The 16,382-nt window shown below is 32.6% G+C and overlaps 1 protein-coding gene across 10 annotated transcripts; it reads left to right on the top strand.

The window, feature by feature from the left end:
• The first annotated feature begins 8,933 nt into the window (after positions 1-8,933).
• On the top strand, positions 8,934-15,988 carry LOC112281786 (histone-lysine N-methyltransferase ASHH3). Of its 10 annotated transcripts, XM_090250127.1 has the most exons (17): positions 9,000-9,411; positions 9,601-9,821; positions 9,957-10,201; positions 11,056-11,388; positions 11,968-12,115; positions 12,211-12,322; positions 12,535-12,634; positions 13,029-13,107; positions 13,389-13,560; positions 13,706-13,786; positions 13,905-14,088; positions 14,196-14,253; positions 14,449-14,533; positions 14,950-15,001; positions 15,109-15,192; positions 15,359-15,407; positions 15,657-15,988. In XM_090250127.1, exons 3-17 carry the CDS (start codon positions 9,968-9,970, stop codon positions 15,713-15,715), a joined length of 1,830 nt encoding a protein of 609 aa, XP_090106253.1. In that variant the 5' UTR covers positions 9,000-9,411; positions 9,601-9,821; positions 9,957-9,967; the 3' UTR covers positions 15,716-15,988. The 10 variants fall into 10 exon arrangements, 6 of the variants coding, with proteins under 6 accessions (XP_024374436.1, XP_024374435.1, XP_024374439.1 ...); XM_024518668.3 differs by having other exon boundaries at positions 8,934-9,821; positions 9,952-10,201; XM_024518667.3 differs by having other exon boundaries at positions 8,970-9,821.
• The last annotated feature ends 394 nt before the right edge of the window (positions 15,989-16,382 follow it).

Below are 16,382 nucleotides of genomic sequence, written 5' to 3'. Positions count from 1 at the left end.
GCCATTGATTACATCATTAACTTTGAAAATTCCTAAAAATCTCAATATTTATTCAAATGACATGAAATTCATACTCAAAAATCTTTCTTTAATTTTGTTCTTAAACACTATTCTCTAATATGAAAAAGAACCTTAGAATTATTATAGGTGTTTGTTTTTGTGCGTTAAGATTTGATTTCAACCCTTGTTAAAAAACGGTCCCTTTTGGGTATCAATTCTTACCTTTTTCTGATATTTTTTACTAAAATCAAGTCCTTATTTCTTTGTATATATACTTATATTCTTTATTTTTCTAATCTACCTTATTTTACCTTATTTATGGATTTACAACATAAATAGAAACCATTTTTATGAAAGACAATTCTAATACTATAAGATTTTATTAATTACCTATCTTTTATCTAAGTTTTTTATAATATCTTTTTTAATTAGGCTCTTTTATAATAAAACATTTTTTTCCTTCTTTCATCTAGTTGCCATGTTTTTATACAACACCAATCAACCAATGAATCTCAAAGTTGCCGTAGGTACATGATTTTGTGCCTTGGAGTTTAATTTCAAACTTGACTCACAACCGATTCTCTCTAGGTATCAATTCTTTATATTTGTAGTAATTTTTACTAAAATCTATTCTTAATCTTTTCCTAAACATGTCTATATTAATTATTTATCATATTTTTTTGATTTAGCTCATTTATTTTCCTATAAAGTAAATAGAAGCCACTTCTACAAAAATACAGCATTAAGACTAAAGTTTTTATTGCCTTTCTATTATTTATCATTATTTTTTATTATATATTTTTATTAGGCTCTTTTATAACAAAATAATTTTTTTCTTCTTTCATCTAATTGCCATGTTATTATACAATAATATGCTTCATTTGTCTATTAGTTTGAAGATGAAAAGCTAAAGATAGTTTTATATCCATCTTTAGAATCTTTAAAAGAATTTTTAAAAATCATGATACAAGTTGTTTTCTCCTATTCAATATAATATCCTTGGACAATCTATGGTAGCAATAGATAATGTCAATAAAATACTTAGCTATTTTTTCATTTGCAATAGATTTTGTATATAATACAAAATGTACCATGTTGATTAAACAATCTACTATTCCAAATATAAAATCATAAGAATTCAAGATAAATAGATCTATGATAAAATCTATAAAATCAAAAGACCATAAATGTTTTAGAATAGGTAATGGTTGAAGAAGACTATAAAATAAATAATGAGGAGTTTTTGATCTTGAACAAATGTCACATGATTGCATAAAGTCTTTGATTACTTTTTACATTTGAGGTCACCAAAAGTTTTTAGATATTAGAGCCAAAGTCTTGTTGAATCCAAAATATGTAGTTGTTAGCAAGTTGTGATGAGCTTAAAAAATATATAATTATACTTTATCTTTTGAAATATATAATTTTTTTTGAAATAAAATATATTATTATTGAACTCAAACTTGGAAGTATTATGAAATTTAGAAGAATAATTCTTAATATCATAAATAAAAGGATGAGAGGATATACTTAATTGAACTTGCTTAAAAAGGCTAAATTAATAGTTAATATTGATTTTATTATTCAAAGATGAAAATGCTCCAACTTCAAGAGAATCATTTTTTATTAATAAAAAAATATATTTCCTTCTTTGATTACAAGATAAGAACATCTAGAAAAGGCAATTAACAAATCTTATTATTTTTTAGTTGAATAAATGATCTTGAGATCAAATCTTAATAATGAAATTTGTTAATGGACTTTGCAATGATTCAAAATATGTACTTTAGTAAAATACTTGAGATTCTTGTGATTTGTATATTGAACTAGAAGCGCCTTTTAGATAATGATGTCTTTTTAGAGATAAATCCATGATTACAAAAAAGGTCTTTATAATAGATCTTGTAGTTGATCTTAATAGCTAAAATTATATAAGAATAGATAGCTATTAGATGGAGCTTGTCATTTGCTCTCATTTATAGTAATATTGTACCTATAGTAAAATATAATGCATATGTTTGCATAAAAATGCTTTAAAAAAATTGATGCAATATAAGATTGATGCAAAGATAAATATTATCTTTAAGGCTTCAAAAGATGCTTCAATTTCATTGCTCTACTTAAGTTTTTCTTTATATATCAAATGTATAAGAAAAGTTGTAACTTGAGAGAATTTTTTGATGAAGATCTGGTAATAATTGATAAATCTTAAAAAAAATTGCACATCTTTGATAAAATTTGAAATCTTCTAATCCATGATAATTTGGACCTTATAATCCATCATAAGATTTTTGTTTAAATAGTATATCCTAAAAATTCAACTTGAATAGTATGAAATATACACTCTTTCATCTTGGCATACACTCTTGTATCTTTTAATTTTTGTAACACACAATGAATATTAAATTTTTATTTTTTTATGTTTTAAGATAAATTAAAATATTATTTAAATTAAAAATAATAAAATTATCAAAAAATACATAAAATATATTATTTATTAGATGTTGAAAAATAGCTAGTATATTTATGAGTTTAAAAGATATGATATTATATTCATATTATCTATACTTAGTTCAAAACATAATTTTCTATTCATTTATTTTTTTCATGCATATTAGATTATGTATTCCTTATATATAAATTTTTGTATAGATCTTTATTTGATTGAATTGATCAAAAAGTCTTGAAATCAAAAGTAAAGGATACATATTTTTGATGGTGATCTTATTGAGTTCTTAATAATTCATACATATCTACATAGATCCATCTTCTTCTTTTTTTTCACAAATAAGATAGGAGCTCCAATTAGAGATTTAAAATGGTGTATGAAGTTTTTAGCCGAGTTTTTTTCAATGAATTCCTGGAGTGTGGCCAACTTATTTTTTGATAAGTTATAGATTGGTGCAAATGGTGGTTGAGCTCTTTCTTGAAGATCAATGGAACAATCATAAAGATAATGATTTGAAAGAATATTGATATTTTTTTTAAAAAAACATCTTAATAATTTTGATACTAGCTTTAAATATCACTTAAAGTTTTTTTTCTATTAAAAATAAGTGGTTTATATAACAAAAGTTAAGTTTTTCTTTTGCAGCATATATGAAAGCTCTTGAATCTATCATTAAAGATTTGATTATATTAAACTTATGGATTTTTATTTGACTAGCATAACCTTTAATTAAATCATAAGAAGAATTAAGATTATAAAATATCTAGTCTATTTAAAGGTTATACTTCTCTAACCTTAATAATCCTAAAATAACTAAATTGGAAGAAGATGTAAAGATATTAAATATAATTAAGCTATTATAATCTTTAATTATTATATCTAAAAGAATTTTAGTAAATAAAAAAAATAACACTTTATATAAGATTTTAATTGCACAATTCCTATTGTAGTTAGAGAAACTCATTTTTTGATTTATTCTCGCCTTTAACAACCATGCTCTTTATTTTGTGATTACATTTCTTTTTTGGAGAATGTTGAGTAGTATGCTTGGATGTTTTTTAATATAGATACAAAACGTTTTTATAATATCAAGTATTTTTTTATTTAATAAGAGATTTAAAATATATCATATCAATTTGAATAGGCTTTGACATAAATGAATAATTTTTTAAAAACTTAGAAGATATTGCTATGATTTGTTATGTACCTCTTTAATCAAATCTTTGCTCTTTGCACCTTTCAAAAACTAAATTTTTGCATGTAATAGCTTAAGCAATGAATCTTTTTCCATCATAGGTACAAATCAAAAAAATAACACTTCTAAATAAAAGAATATCTATATGTCCGACTTAAGTAAATCCATTAGGATATTAGAAAGGATGCAACCTTAGATAGAGCTATACTTATTGTAGAAACCTTCAAAATTTTGATTTTGTTCTATCAAAATTCTCCAACATACTTATCATTTCCTTCCTCATACATGTAGTAGCAAGGCTTTTCAGATTTGATTGTAAACTTAATCTATTTACTTCTCTCAATTGCACAACTTTTTGGAATAGTCTTTTAACTTTATTGTTGACTTCTTCCATAAGTATAGAAATAATAACCCTATAATTCACATTGAAAATGCATGAAATTTTTATTTTAGGAGTATTGATAAATTTGTGAAAATCTATAATAGTTACAAATCTATTTTCATTGCTAATATGAGTAGCATCCATAAGTTTATTTATTCCATAGACAATTCAAACAATTAATAAGTCAAATTAAAAAAGGATAATCTACAATTTCTAATAACAAATCAAAAAAATTTACAAAGAAAAATAATCCTCTTTTTTTTAAGAAAAAAATTAGTATTAAGAAACTAAATTCTAATTTAAAGGTAGATTATCCGTAACCTCAAAAGTACAAAAATAGAAATAAAATAATCCACTTACTTTTAAAAAAATAAAAATAAAAATGATGAATTAGTACATTTGTGAAATTGTTAAGGATATGAATCTCAAAGAACTAAAAGATCAATATACTCTTGTGTCACTCAAAAAGGTTAAAAAATCACTCAAAGATGACATAACAATAAAATAAAATGGCTATTGCCAAAGATAAGAAGATTAGAAAGTCTTGAAATAGGACTAAGGACTAAAAAGACATTGATAAGAGTGAAGAAGGCTTTATTCTTGCCTCTATGTATATTATCTAACTAAGAGCTATATAACAACATTTTATAGGACTTCTAATATATGTTCAATTTGCAAGATACATGCCTTAACTTGCAAGGTAAGTATTTTATATGCATGCCACATTGTTAGCTTATATCACAAGCTACTGACCTATAGAATATACGGCTAATTTTTTAGCCAAGTTTTTAACCTACTAATCAATTATAAATATGTATAAAATCAAATATTCATTTATAAAGCTTCTAAGAAGCTTCGCCACAATATAATATAAAATCAACCTACATTCAACTTCTACCTAGCACTTCTTATCTAGGTAAATATGTATGTCCATGATCCTATTACAATTAAGAAGTAGATAGAAAACTATATACATAATAAAAATTAGAAATAATAAAAATTAGAAATAAATTTAAATATATAAAGATATCTACAAAAACTAAGGCTTATTTAGCCTTTTTTTATTTCTCTCATGAAACATAAATAAAACTCCTTTTATGATGGAGCATCTATCTAACATTATCTTAAGGCAAAATATTGCTAGTATTTATTAAAAATTACTTTTATTTGAAGAATTTTCTTATATTATGGAAATATCCATCTTTCAATAGAAATTTAGTTTTAAGGTCGTATTAAATATGTTATTAATCAACTTATTGAAGAAATATTGCATTGAATCAATGTTGTAGTTCATTAAACTCTTTCACATAATATTCTCTTTAAGTTAGCTAGAATAACATTTAAATTGGAATTTATAGTACCATCTCTAAGTAGCAAAAGACAAAGAATACAATTTTAAGGATAATCTTTTTAGATCCGTCCATTAATGTCTTTCAATTTCAGCACACCACTTCAAAATATCTTCTTAATTGCTAGAATGAATTTATTTTTCATTACATTTAATATAATTATACACTTTTTTACAATTATATATCATCTATTAAAAATCTTTATAAATGTAGTTGATAAAATCTTTTTTAAATAATAGGAAAACTTAAGTTATTATAATATTGAACAATATCAATATTTTCAATTACAATTGATATAATATACTAAATTAATTTTTCTTGTGTATTACACATTCCTATCTCCAACTCAATATCATGTATTTTGACTATTGCTTATAGAATATATTTAATAAAAGTTAATAAGACTAATTTTCTCTTGTATAAAAATAAATAAAGAAAAAATATGGCCAAAGAAGCTTGCTTATTAAAGTAGTATTTTATAGTGAACTAAGATAATTGCAAATCTCAATCTCCATAATGTCATTTTTATAAATCATATTTTTTAAGAGCCCTCTTGTTAGTTTTTACCATGCATTTTTTCAATCTATTTTTTTTTAGAATGATTTAACTATCATAATATATTATAAAACATAAGATTAGATTTAAATATAGTATATTTATTTAATTTTATTATTTTACTAATAAATATATAATCAACAAACATCCACTTATTTTTTCAATTGCCAAAGATATCCTTCTTATGAGACATCACAAAAATTGCTGCATTTTCTTTATTATAACCTTCTATCAATTTTGCATCCAAAAGTTTAATGATGATAGAAAATACTTTTTAAGTAATTTTTTTAAACTTTGTAATTTGTAAGGGTGTAATGGCTATTGCTCTTTGTCCTTAGCTATGTCAACACTTGTCTTAAGATAATAGAAGTACAAGTTCTATCATCACTTTGTCTTTATAAATGTAAACTTGTCTCAATTTCAAAGCATCTATGACATATAGCTTAATAATCAATAAATCATAAATCTATGCACAAGGTATGAGTATGTGTCAATTATATATGCTTCTTCAAATATTATCTTTGCATAATCATTACATATTTTGACTAAGTGAGTAATAAAGACTATGCTTGGCTACCAAAATATAATACGTGCTAAAATGATCTAAAACATAAAAAATAATTATAACATGTTTTACATGCTTATATAATCTTCACATCATCTACAATCTTGCTTGAAAATTGTGTTGGTTTGTACCACCTTTAAACACATACAAATGTTCTAAAAAAAAATTCTAATTCATAGTAATTTATGGTTTTCATTATAAGATATATTAAATCAATAATTTATTATTTTTTAAAAATTTATGCTTTTTATATAACATAAGATTATAAATATTACCTTCTCTTTTTGCAACTCCTATTCTTATGTCTAATTTGATGGCTTTGACATTGAGACTATTGTCAACAACATTAAAAAAAAAAATTCTTATATTTTATAATCTTTAATAAATGTTAAAGATATGAACTGCAACAAAATTTTAAAAATTCTCAAGGTCATACCTCAATACCACTCCTATAATCTTTGTACTATCTTATTTCTATAATAATCTTTATAGTAAGAAATGCTTTAGTGAATTCTAACCTATAATAACTTGTTATAATCCTTTTGTTACAATCAATAGTATCATACAACTATTCCAACATTATAATTTAAAGTAGTATAAACAAAACCAAGTACCTTGTATATCAACTTTCATGTATTATTCTACCACACTTACACTCATATTTGACATTGGATCTTTTTAAAGTATTATTTTTGAGGAGAAAATCTTAAAAGAAGTACAAAAGCTATACAACAAGCACACAAATCAAGCCACATATTAATACTATAAAAATAAAAGAATATTAAATAGATTCAAGTTTTACTAAATTAATACATCCATCCTAACCATCATAAAAAAAATAATTTCTAGACTCATTTCCCTATCATTAGATCTACAATCAATAAAATCTAACCACATTCATCATGATTACTATATTCTTCTTCAAAGGTAGGTCTATTTAGTAAAAGCATAAATCTATTGAACATTCTCCTAAAAATACACTATTTTATAATGAGAGAAGTTTCTATACACTAACTCATCCTTTAAAGGCTCAATTTGAAAAACTAAGTCGTTTTAGGATTTTTTAATACTTAATACAATGAGATTTGAACAAGAAGTCTCAAACATCCAAGACCCTCTTATAAGACCCCTTGCTAGACTTAGAACCCAAGTCTAGCACTTGTGGTGGCACTATGCTCCTTGACATACTTAAGCATGGATAATTACATTACTGACATCATATTCTGAAACAAAGAGGAGTTCAAAATCCAATAATCTTCCTTACAATGAGGTTTACAGATGTTAAACTATGTGGTTAAAACATGAGATGTCCTGTCCATTGTATCAGTTGATTTCTGCTTAAACACAATTTACTCCATGATTACAAATTACATTATAAATGACTTAAATAAAAAAACGCATAGGCATCAAAATCTGGTTATCAGTTCATTCTGAAGTTGCAGAGATTGCTAACCATTAAATGGTGGTCTCTTATTTGCTTCAAAACCCTAAGCTTGAATGTGTTGAACTATAAATTATCTCATATTATTATTTTTATTTTTTTTAAATGAATCTGTTTTGAAGTTGAGACTTGAGCATGGAGACTGCGCTAGGATTGTAGTTGCAACAGTTTGTGATTTTCTTCAAAAAAAATTCATTAAATATTTAAAATCAAATATTAATTTTTTTTTGAAGGCATGCCTTTGTTTTATCCCTGAATAGAAATTACAAACGTTATATTCAAACACTATTTAATAATAATGTATGAGTAGCTTACTGCAACCATAAATTGCTTATTTTTTTACTAGCATTAATAATTATTTTCGACATGTTAGAATTACTTTTAGTGAATTTCCAAATAACTGTATTCGATTCGATTTTTCCCTTGGCAGAGAAAGATTTCAAAAACAGTGAAATTATTTGAAAAGAACAATTAACAGTGTTACAAAAAAGAAAAAACAAAAAAAACAAACAGGAAAAAGAAGAAGAAAAATAAAGCTTTCAATTCTATTACATACCCAAACCATCTACAACAGAATAACATTTTTTTAAATGTTGAAATATACAAGTATATACATGTATATATAAGCATATATATATATATATATATATATATTCTTGAAAAATTAAAAAAATGCTTCGTTCATGTTTAAATATCACAGACACGTTCTATACGAAATCATAGTCAACAGAGACGGGAGACTGTTGCTCAGAACACACACTAAATACAAATCAGTAGTCACACACACACACACACACACATATATATATATATATATACGAATTCACATACGATATATAATACACAAGCGTAGACGAAGAAAGTTGGGCGAGTACGCCGTATGGTAGGGAGAGGTGCCACGTAGATGGAAGGCGGAGGAAGTCGAAGTGCGGTGTGAACACTTCGTTTCGGCATCTCCTTATGCTCCAAGTTAAACGTCTGAGTCGCCGATTCCAAAGTTGGCGCCCCTCGCGCGCTTCAAAACTCTCCTCGCTTGACGCGATGCTCTCTCCCTGCGATTGATTTGGCGCTGCCGACGTCGATGCTTCCCCTCTCCGTGATCGTTTTCGCCTCACGCGCTGAACTCTTGTAGCTGTGTTCGTCTAATTCTTCGGCGAGTTTTGTCATTTTTCTCAGCTGACCTGCTCTCGCTCTGCGTTTCTGGCGGGAGGGTCGCTTGCTGCGATCGGGCTGTTTCAATGTAGTGTGTTGTGGTTGTTTGCAGCGCGGAGAAGAGGAGGAGTCGCTGCTGGATTTCGGTTTTTGGATAGTTTCTCTTCGACCCGTCGTTTTGCGAGAAAAGTTGGATGGTGTTTTGTTTGTTGGTTAGCGCCGGTTCTGGCGTTGCCTTGTGAATGGCGTTTGTGAGTTAGTGGATTGGGAAGCTCTCTCTAAGGAGATAGTGGGAGTGTAAACTTCACTGGAGCGCGTAAGAGGTGAGGCTATATATATATATATATATATATGTATAGAACTTTTTTTTCTTCTCGTATCCGTCGAGAATTCGTCGCTGGAATGGCGCTGTGTTTCGACGCTTTGCTCTTGGAAGGCCAGGTTGAATTTTTCAGCATGGAGTTCGCGCCTCATCTGTGGACTCGAAGGAGTAATTGGTAACATCATTGCAGCTCTGAGTTCCGAGATCAACGGCTGGAGCATGAAGAGTACCTTGGAATCCATAGTGATGAGTTTCTTTCACTCAAGCGTCCGCTCATATACTTATAGTATCAGGGTTTCAAGTTTGTGTGTTATACTCGGTCAGCATGGAGTAACGAAAATGGTTGCTTGGAGAAGAAGTCTTGCGTTATAAGCCCAATGTGACTGGAGGAGGATCGCCCGAGAGCTGTCGGTGCGCATAAACATTTAGCCTTGTTTCAATTGAAGCCTCCAGATTCTGGTTTCTTAATGTACATATTTTCACAATGTCCGTAAGGGTGAGGACAGCGCATGTGTTGACGTTTAGAGAATCTGATATGTAGGACAGTATTTGGGAGGATGGGAAGACCCAAGAGCGCGAAGATTCCTGTGAAGGATATGCCCAAGGAGGATGGCCGAAAGAAGGGAAAGAGGGATGACGATGGATTTGCGTTCATATGCGATGTGTGCAGCGACTTTGGGGAGCTGCTTTGCTGTGAGAGGTGTCGTAGTGGTTTTCACCTCTCTTGTCTTGGGCTTGATAAATGCCCAGATGTTGAACCCTGGTTGTGTTCAAGCTGCGCAGAAAACAAGGTACATCCTCCTCTTGTCAATCTCCATTTTCGTTTGTTCTCTTCCTTGTCATACCCTAAAGCCAACGGATGAGCATTATGAGAGAAATTGGCAGGACCTCAAATGCAGCGCATTTCTCTGAGCATAAGTAAAGGATGACATTCTCAAGGTTTCTTTGGAGAGAGATGTTTTCTGAGATGTCTACCTTCGTCCAAAAGTTTTACGAATAAGTTGTAAACAAGAATTGTGATACTGGTGAATGAGAAGTCATTGTTGGCTCTAGTTGTAGCGTGGATGGACTTTCCCAATCTACATTTTTCAAATCCCGACCGATAAGTAGTTTTAATCGAATTAATGAGAACACAAACCAACACATATCTACCCATATTGCAGACAATTTTGGGATCGGGTCATCGTATGGCAAAGGTTGTGAGTCCCTCCCTTGTCACGGGTGCAAGAAACCGACCTAATTGGCCTCTGCATCATCAGATGACATCACTAGAACTGTGTAAAAATTGAAAAGACTGTGAAATTCACCTGAAAATGTTCTTTGTCCTCGTTACTCCCAATGGAAGTCTGTCCACAACTTGGCATACACTCAAAAGATAATGCGCTTTCGAGTAGATTTGGTGTGGGTCTGGATTTTTGTGATTTATTTTATAGCTAAGTGGACTACTTTTATTGGTGTCGACTTTCCTCACTCAATCCAGACGATGTTCGAATCACTAATTTTAATTTTCTAAATATTATTTGAATGTACTTGTACATAATGTATGTGGAAATTTCACATTTCTCCTTGTAATTAATTTGTTATTCTCTTAATTTTCACAAGATTGCACGTCTCAGCTTTAACTTTTGTCTGGCTCACTTGGCAGGTGCGTTGCTTCAAGTGCAAGGCCTTTGGTTCTTTGGAGGTGGATCTTGTAAAATGTGCTCACAGGAATTGTGGAAAGTATTATCACAAGGATTGTTCGAAAGGATGGGTTCGCATTCCTCCGAAGAAAACCGATAACGGTGCTATGGTGTGCCCCCGACATCATTGCGACGCTTGCCGTAAATGTCAGAAGAATGCAAAGCTGCACCGATGTTTATACTGCCCTGTCGCTTATCATGAATCGTGCTCACCAGAAGGCACCAATTTGCTAGAAGATATTCCCGGATATTTGCTGTGCTGGAAGCATGATGATGAATGGAAGCATGAATACAAGGTAAGTGCGCGTGAGTGTGCCTTTGTGAGTTGTTCAGAAACCATTGTTTGGGAACAATTTCTTAAATATTGTAGGCCCATTTCGTCGCTGAACCTATTGTCTGCTCTTGTGTTGAGTGATTACATGTTAACCTGAGAAATGATGTCCTGGTTTTCTGGTTCATTTTGTCGCAGTGTAATATTGTCGGTACTTGTTTTAGACTTTGCTTTCGATCAATAGTTTTGAATGGTTAGATACGTTCTACTTCTGTTTTCTTATGGTTTTCTTCCTCTTTCTGTTAGCAAACTTCCTGGAGCTTATCGTCTCTCTGTCACAACCTGTGACGAATCTGATAATTTGTGCACATATTGATATGTCAAAATATTATAATCTACACATGAATTCAAACCTGGCTTATTTTAGTTCCTACTTAGCTGTTTGATTTTACACGGGAAGTAATTGTTCGGAACCAGCGTTAGTCACAGAGACCACGTCTTCGTTTTTGGTGGCAGGTCATAGCGTTGAGATATTTCCTGTGTCGGTTTGATACTCAGTGGATTTGGACATTCTTTAGTACTAAGTCGCGAGTTGCGTTTGTAGGACGCACAGCCAATCAGTGATCCCAAGATTTCTCTGGAGAGATTACCATTGCCCAATACTGCAATCGATTTCCAACTTCCCCGTGCTATTTTTGATGCCGTGCGCTGCATGCCGAATAAACCTCCCTCCTATTGCCACATCAGGCGCAGTATCCTCTTATTGAGTGAAGAACTCGATCTTTCTTTTCATTGGTTTTCAAGTTGGACTTGAAAGGTATTTCGTGTTCACTTAACTTCAAGTTAGACATTTACCTAGTTAAAAAATCAAAGCGGTGGCAACAAGATGAGAAGATGGAATGTTTGTGCAAGCCCACAGTGGGATCCAGTGAGACCTGCTCAAAAGACTGCCTTTGTGGGTGAGTTGTCCAGTTATTCTTCTCTACTTTCTTGTTCCTTGTAGAGTCTGCTGTGTGGATTTAGTTTCCACTAGCATTTTGAGCCAATGGCTCTCTCTATTCTGCCTAGCTGTATTATCATGCATCCCGTGTTTGCTCAAGAGATTACGCTTCGTATTGAGCCCGTCGCCTCCTGCCCATGCCCCTAATTTTTGCTGCGCGAATCATGTTAGGATGCTCTTTATGACCTGCTCAAGCAATTGTGGTTGCGGTGATTCCTGCACCAACCTTCCATTTCAGAAGCTCCCTGGAAGTAAAATGAAAGCCGTAAAGGTGAAGTCTTACAACCTTGAACGCTTTTTTGAATTCTTTAGTGTGTCACTTGAATAATCAAAACATTGCATTTACCCATGACGAATGAGCCTATATTCGATTCAGTTCACTTTTGAGACGTTGATTGTGGAACCGCTCCCTGAAAGTGTGGACAATATTTCAGTTTTTTGACGAATGTTGCCTTCAGGAAATCTGGTTCCAGCTCTTTCGTGGTAGTTGGCTAAGGACAGCAGTTGGTGCTTTGCAAAATGTCATGGTTGCTCTTTGAGTAATATGGGGTCGAAGGGTCACGTCATTAAGTAGGAATAGGCAAGGTAATCAGGAGTGTTTCGTTATACCTGTTAAATGAGAAGCATGATGACAAGGGTGTAAACTGAAGATGTTCCCAATGCAGACAGAGAGATGTGGATGGGGGTTAGTAGCAGATGAAGACATCAAGGCAGGCTCGTTCCTCGTCGAGTATGTGGGGGAAGGTGCAAAATCTATTCTTAGCTCTGCCTTATCCAACACATCTACACATTTGATATACTAAATTTATTTTCTTACAATACAAGTATGCTGTTCTGCACTATCAAATACTTTTCTTTCGTTATTTCTCATTCGATCACTACTGTGGGCACTAATGGAATGAGCGATTCACCTGTATTAACTTCTTAGGAGGCACCTTGAATTTAAGTGCTCGTATACCTGAAAGGGGATTCCACGGATTGCTTTTGTTATCCTAATCCAGTGCTGCCGTTTATTTCAATCGCAGTCATTGACGATCAAACATGTGAGGAAAGGCTATGGGCAATGAAGAAACAGGGCGAGATGAATTTTTACATGTGCGAAATTAGCCGTGAAATGGTTATAGATGCGACTTTCAAGGGCAACTTGTCTCGATTCATTAATCATAGCTGCCAGCCCAACAGTGAGCTGCAGAAATGGTAAGCTCTTGTATAGTAGCTTGCAACATGTTCACTCGCAGACTCGGATCGAATTAAACTGTCAGCACACTTGCACTTAGGAAGGTGATCCGTTAATCTTCTATGATTTTGATTTGTGATATAATTGCAAATTGAGTGAATGCAGGGATATTGATGGTGAGACTCGGATTGGGGTGTTTGCAATCACTGATATTAAACGTGGCGACTTTGTGACTTATGACTATCAGTGCGTTTCCTCCTTCCTATTGACTTGTTTCATGCAGCCACTGTCCTTAATAATTGTGAACTCACTGAACAACATGAGATTTCTTATTCACTAGTTTTGACCCAAATTCCCTATTCAGGTTTATTCAGTTCGGCTCAAAAAATCAACACTGTCACTGTGGAGCCCCAGAATGCCGAGGTCAGCTTGGAAAACCAATGAAACAGCAAAAGGCCAGTGAAGACATTGCTCATATTAATTGTGCCCTCCCCCAAACCCTGAAAAAGTCAAACTTGTGTGGGAACTTTAGTCTGAAACATGCGCCCGTAAGTGTCCTACTGAACTTCCTAATGCGTGTGTTTTTGAGTGGATTTTAGTAATCCTTTTTCAGTTTCTGAGGTCTGAATCCATTCACATTATTTGTGCGTGACAGCTTCAGCACAGGCATTATCAAAGGAGATCCGCAAGCAATGATACCAGCGGAGATGCAGGTGAGATGCTCGGTCATGCGTTTTAATTTTAAGCCTATCAATATTATTTTGTTAGCAGTAATAGCAGTAATAATAATTATTATTCTTATTATTAAATGATGGCGACCGGGACCTGAGGTCAGGAACTGGGGGTATGCTTTGGAACATTTTTGAAACATTATTGCAATGTGGTACGTAATTGGGTGGCCTTTCTAGGGACACCAACCCCTCGATATGACCAGTTGGGAGGGGTGAAGTTAGTGGGTCTCCGCATTAAAATTTGGTGGCCGCTTGATCAGAAGTAAGAACCTCCTCAATTTGCAGTTTTACAATGCATTTGCGACTTGTAACGAATTTTTGAAGTCAGTCTTATATCTTTATGATTGATACATGTAACCAATACGTTTTCTCTTTCTTTGTCCTCTTTCGGTACATTGGAGGTTCCAAGAATATTTTGCTTATGGTTGGGAAACCCTACAGTGTTTAAACCTACCCTTCTCATTCGACGCCACGGCTCTCCATCCAATTTCCATTGAATTATCATTCGATCTTGTGATGATGTGGAAGTGATGACTGAAACGTGATCGCCACCTACGTAAAAATACGAGATTTTGCATCCTCTCTTGGTTTTACCATGTTCTTGTTTTAAACAAACGTGATATGTGGTCGAAGTATCAAGCGAATGTTTCCTATTTGATATAGTGTTCTTGAGAGCAGGTTTTACCATGGGGAGGTTTTGAGTTTTGATGGAAGTTCTGGGAAGCATCAGGTACAACACTGTTCATGAAGCGACGTCTTTCTTTGACGTTGTCATTATTAGGATCAGTTCAGACTTGTTTTGGTCAATCGATATGCTCATCAGATTGTGGGTGGCAGGTCTGCTATGATGATGGTGAGAAAGAGGCCCTGTGCCTAGTCAAAGAGCGGTGGGAAGTAGAGAGTGTTGACATGTGCAAAAAGGTGAGCTTTGTGTGATTATCTGCATATGCGCAGATAGCTGTCGCTGAAATCAATTATGAGTTAGGCGCCGCAAGAACGATGATTCTGTATTATTGATGTATCAAAACTTTGCATCCCTGAAACCAAGAGTTTTGCATTTTGTGACGTGAAAAATCACATTGTGCAGCGCGTAAGAAGGGGTTCATCAACGTTGGATTATGTAGCCGTGTTCAATGGTGGGGAATAAACTGGTTCCGCTACCCCATTGTAGTTGCCTTGCATCATTATTTCAAATAGTCCTCATTTGAATGGGTTCGGACCCTGCTGTAAGTGCACAAAGTTGTTGGTTTTGGTTCAGGTCTAGCTACAAGTCAGGCCTTCTCAACTATTCAACGAGGTTAAGGATGGAGATATAGAGGCTAGGTGGCCTGGCAGACTGATATATTAATGGCTTGCGCGCATTCTCATACTTGTGTTTTGTACAGAGCTGAAATCAATCTTACCTTTGGGAACTTCTCTGCATCAACACTCTATTATACTCTGAAATATTTCCACGGTTCATTATTAGTCGAACTTGTGACACTGAAAACCAGTACTACTGGATACCTTTCAACGTTTATGCGTGTAGTCGTCTAGTTTAGTTGTAATTGGCAGGTCCGTATTGTACATGTGTGGAAATCGAAGGTTTCCAGGAGTTTACCGAGTTGGTAATTTGCCTTACCCCATTAGCTGAACTTTCGTATTGTTTATGAAAACTGAGTTCTCACAGCTGGTCGAACAAAAGTGACCAGTGCTGTGTGTTATTTTGAGTCTGAAATCACTTTCTTTGTACATCTTTGAAAAATATCTGGCCTCATTACGTTGGGACTGTATGTTGAGCATTCCGAATTGATAGATAGAAAGCACAAAATAATGATATTGAAGGTGGTCATAACTTGCAGTGGCGAGTTTTTAGAACGTTACTTGGATAAGCTGCTTGCTTGGACCATGTTCTGAGATGCGATGTTGGAAATCCTAGTGACATTGATTTATATGTTTAAAATTTTGAACCCTAGCAGCTCTAAGCATTTGGGAGCAATTTCACAGTCCAGGCAGTATGAAATCGTTACAGAACCCGTCAAAGTGTATCCTTCATGACTATCTTGCCCATACCATTACACTGAAAATGGTCTTGATAGAACCGCATTGAATCTCAATCCACTGTAATACTA

The sequence above is a fragment of the Physcomitrium patens genome, chromosome 4 (assembly GCF_059467195.1).
Source record: "Physcomitrium patens ecotype Gransden chromosome 4, ASM5946719v1, whole genome shotgun sequence".
Taxonomy (NCBI): domain Eukaryota; kingdom Viridiplantae; phylum Streptophyta; class Bryopsida; order Funariales; family Funariaceae; genus Physcomitrium; species Physcomitrium patens.
This window is presented reverse-complemented; position numbering and strand designations above follow the sequence as displayed.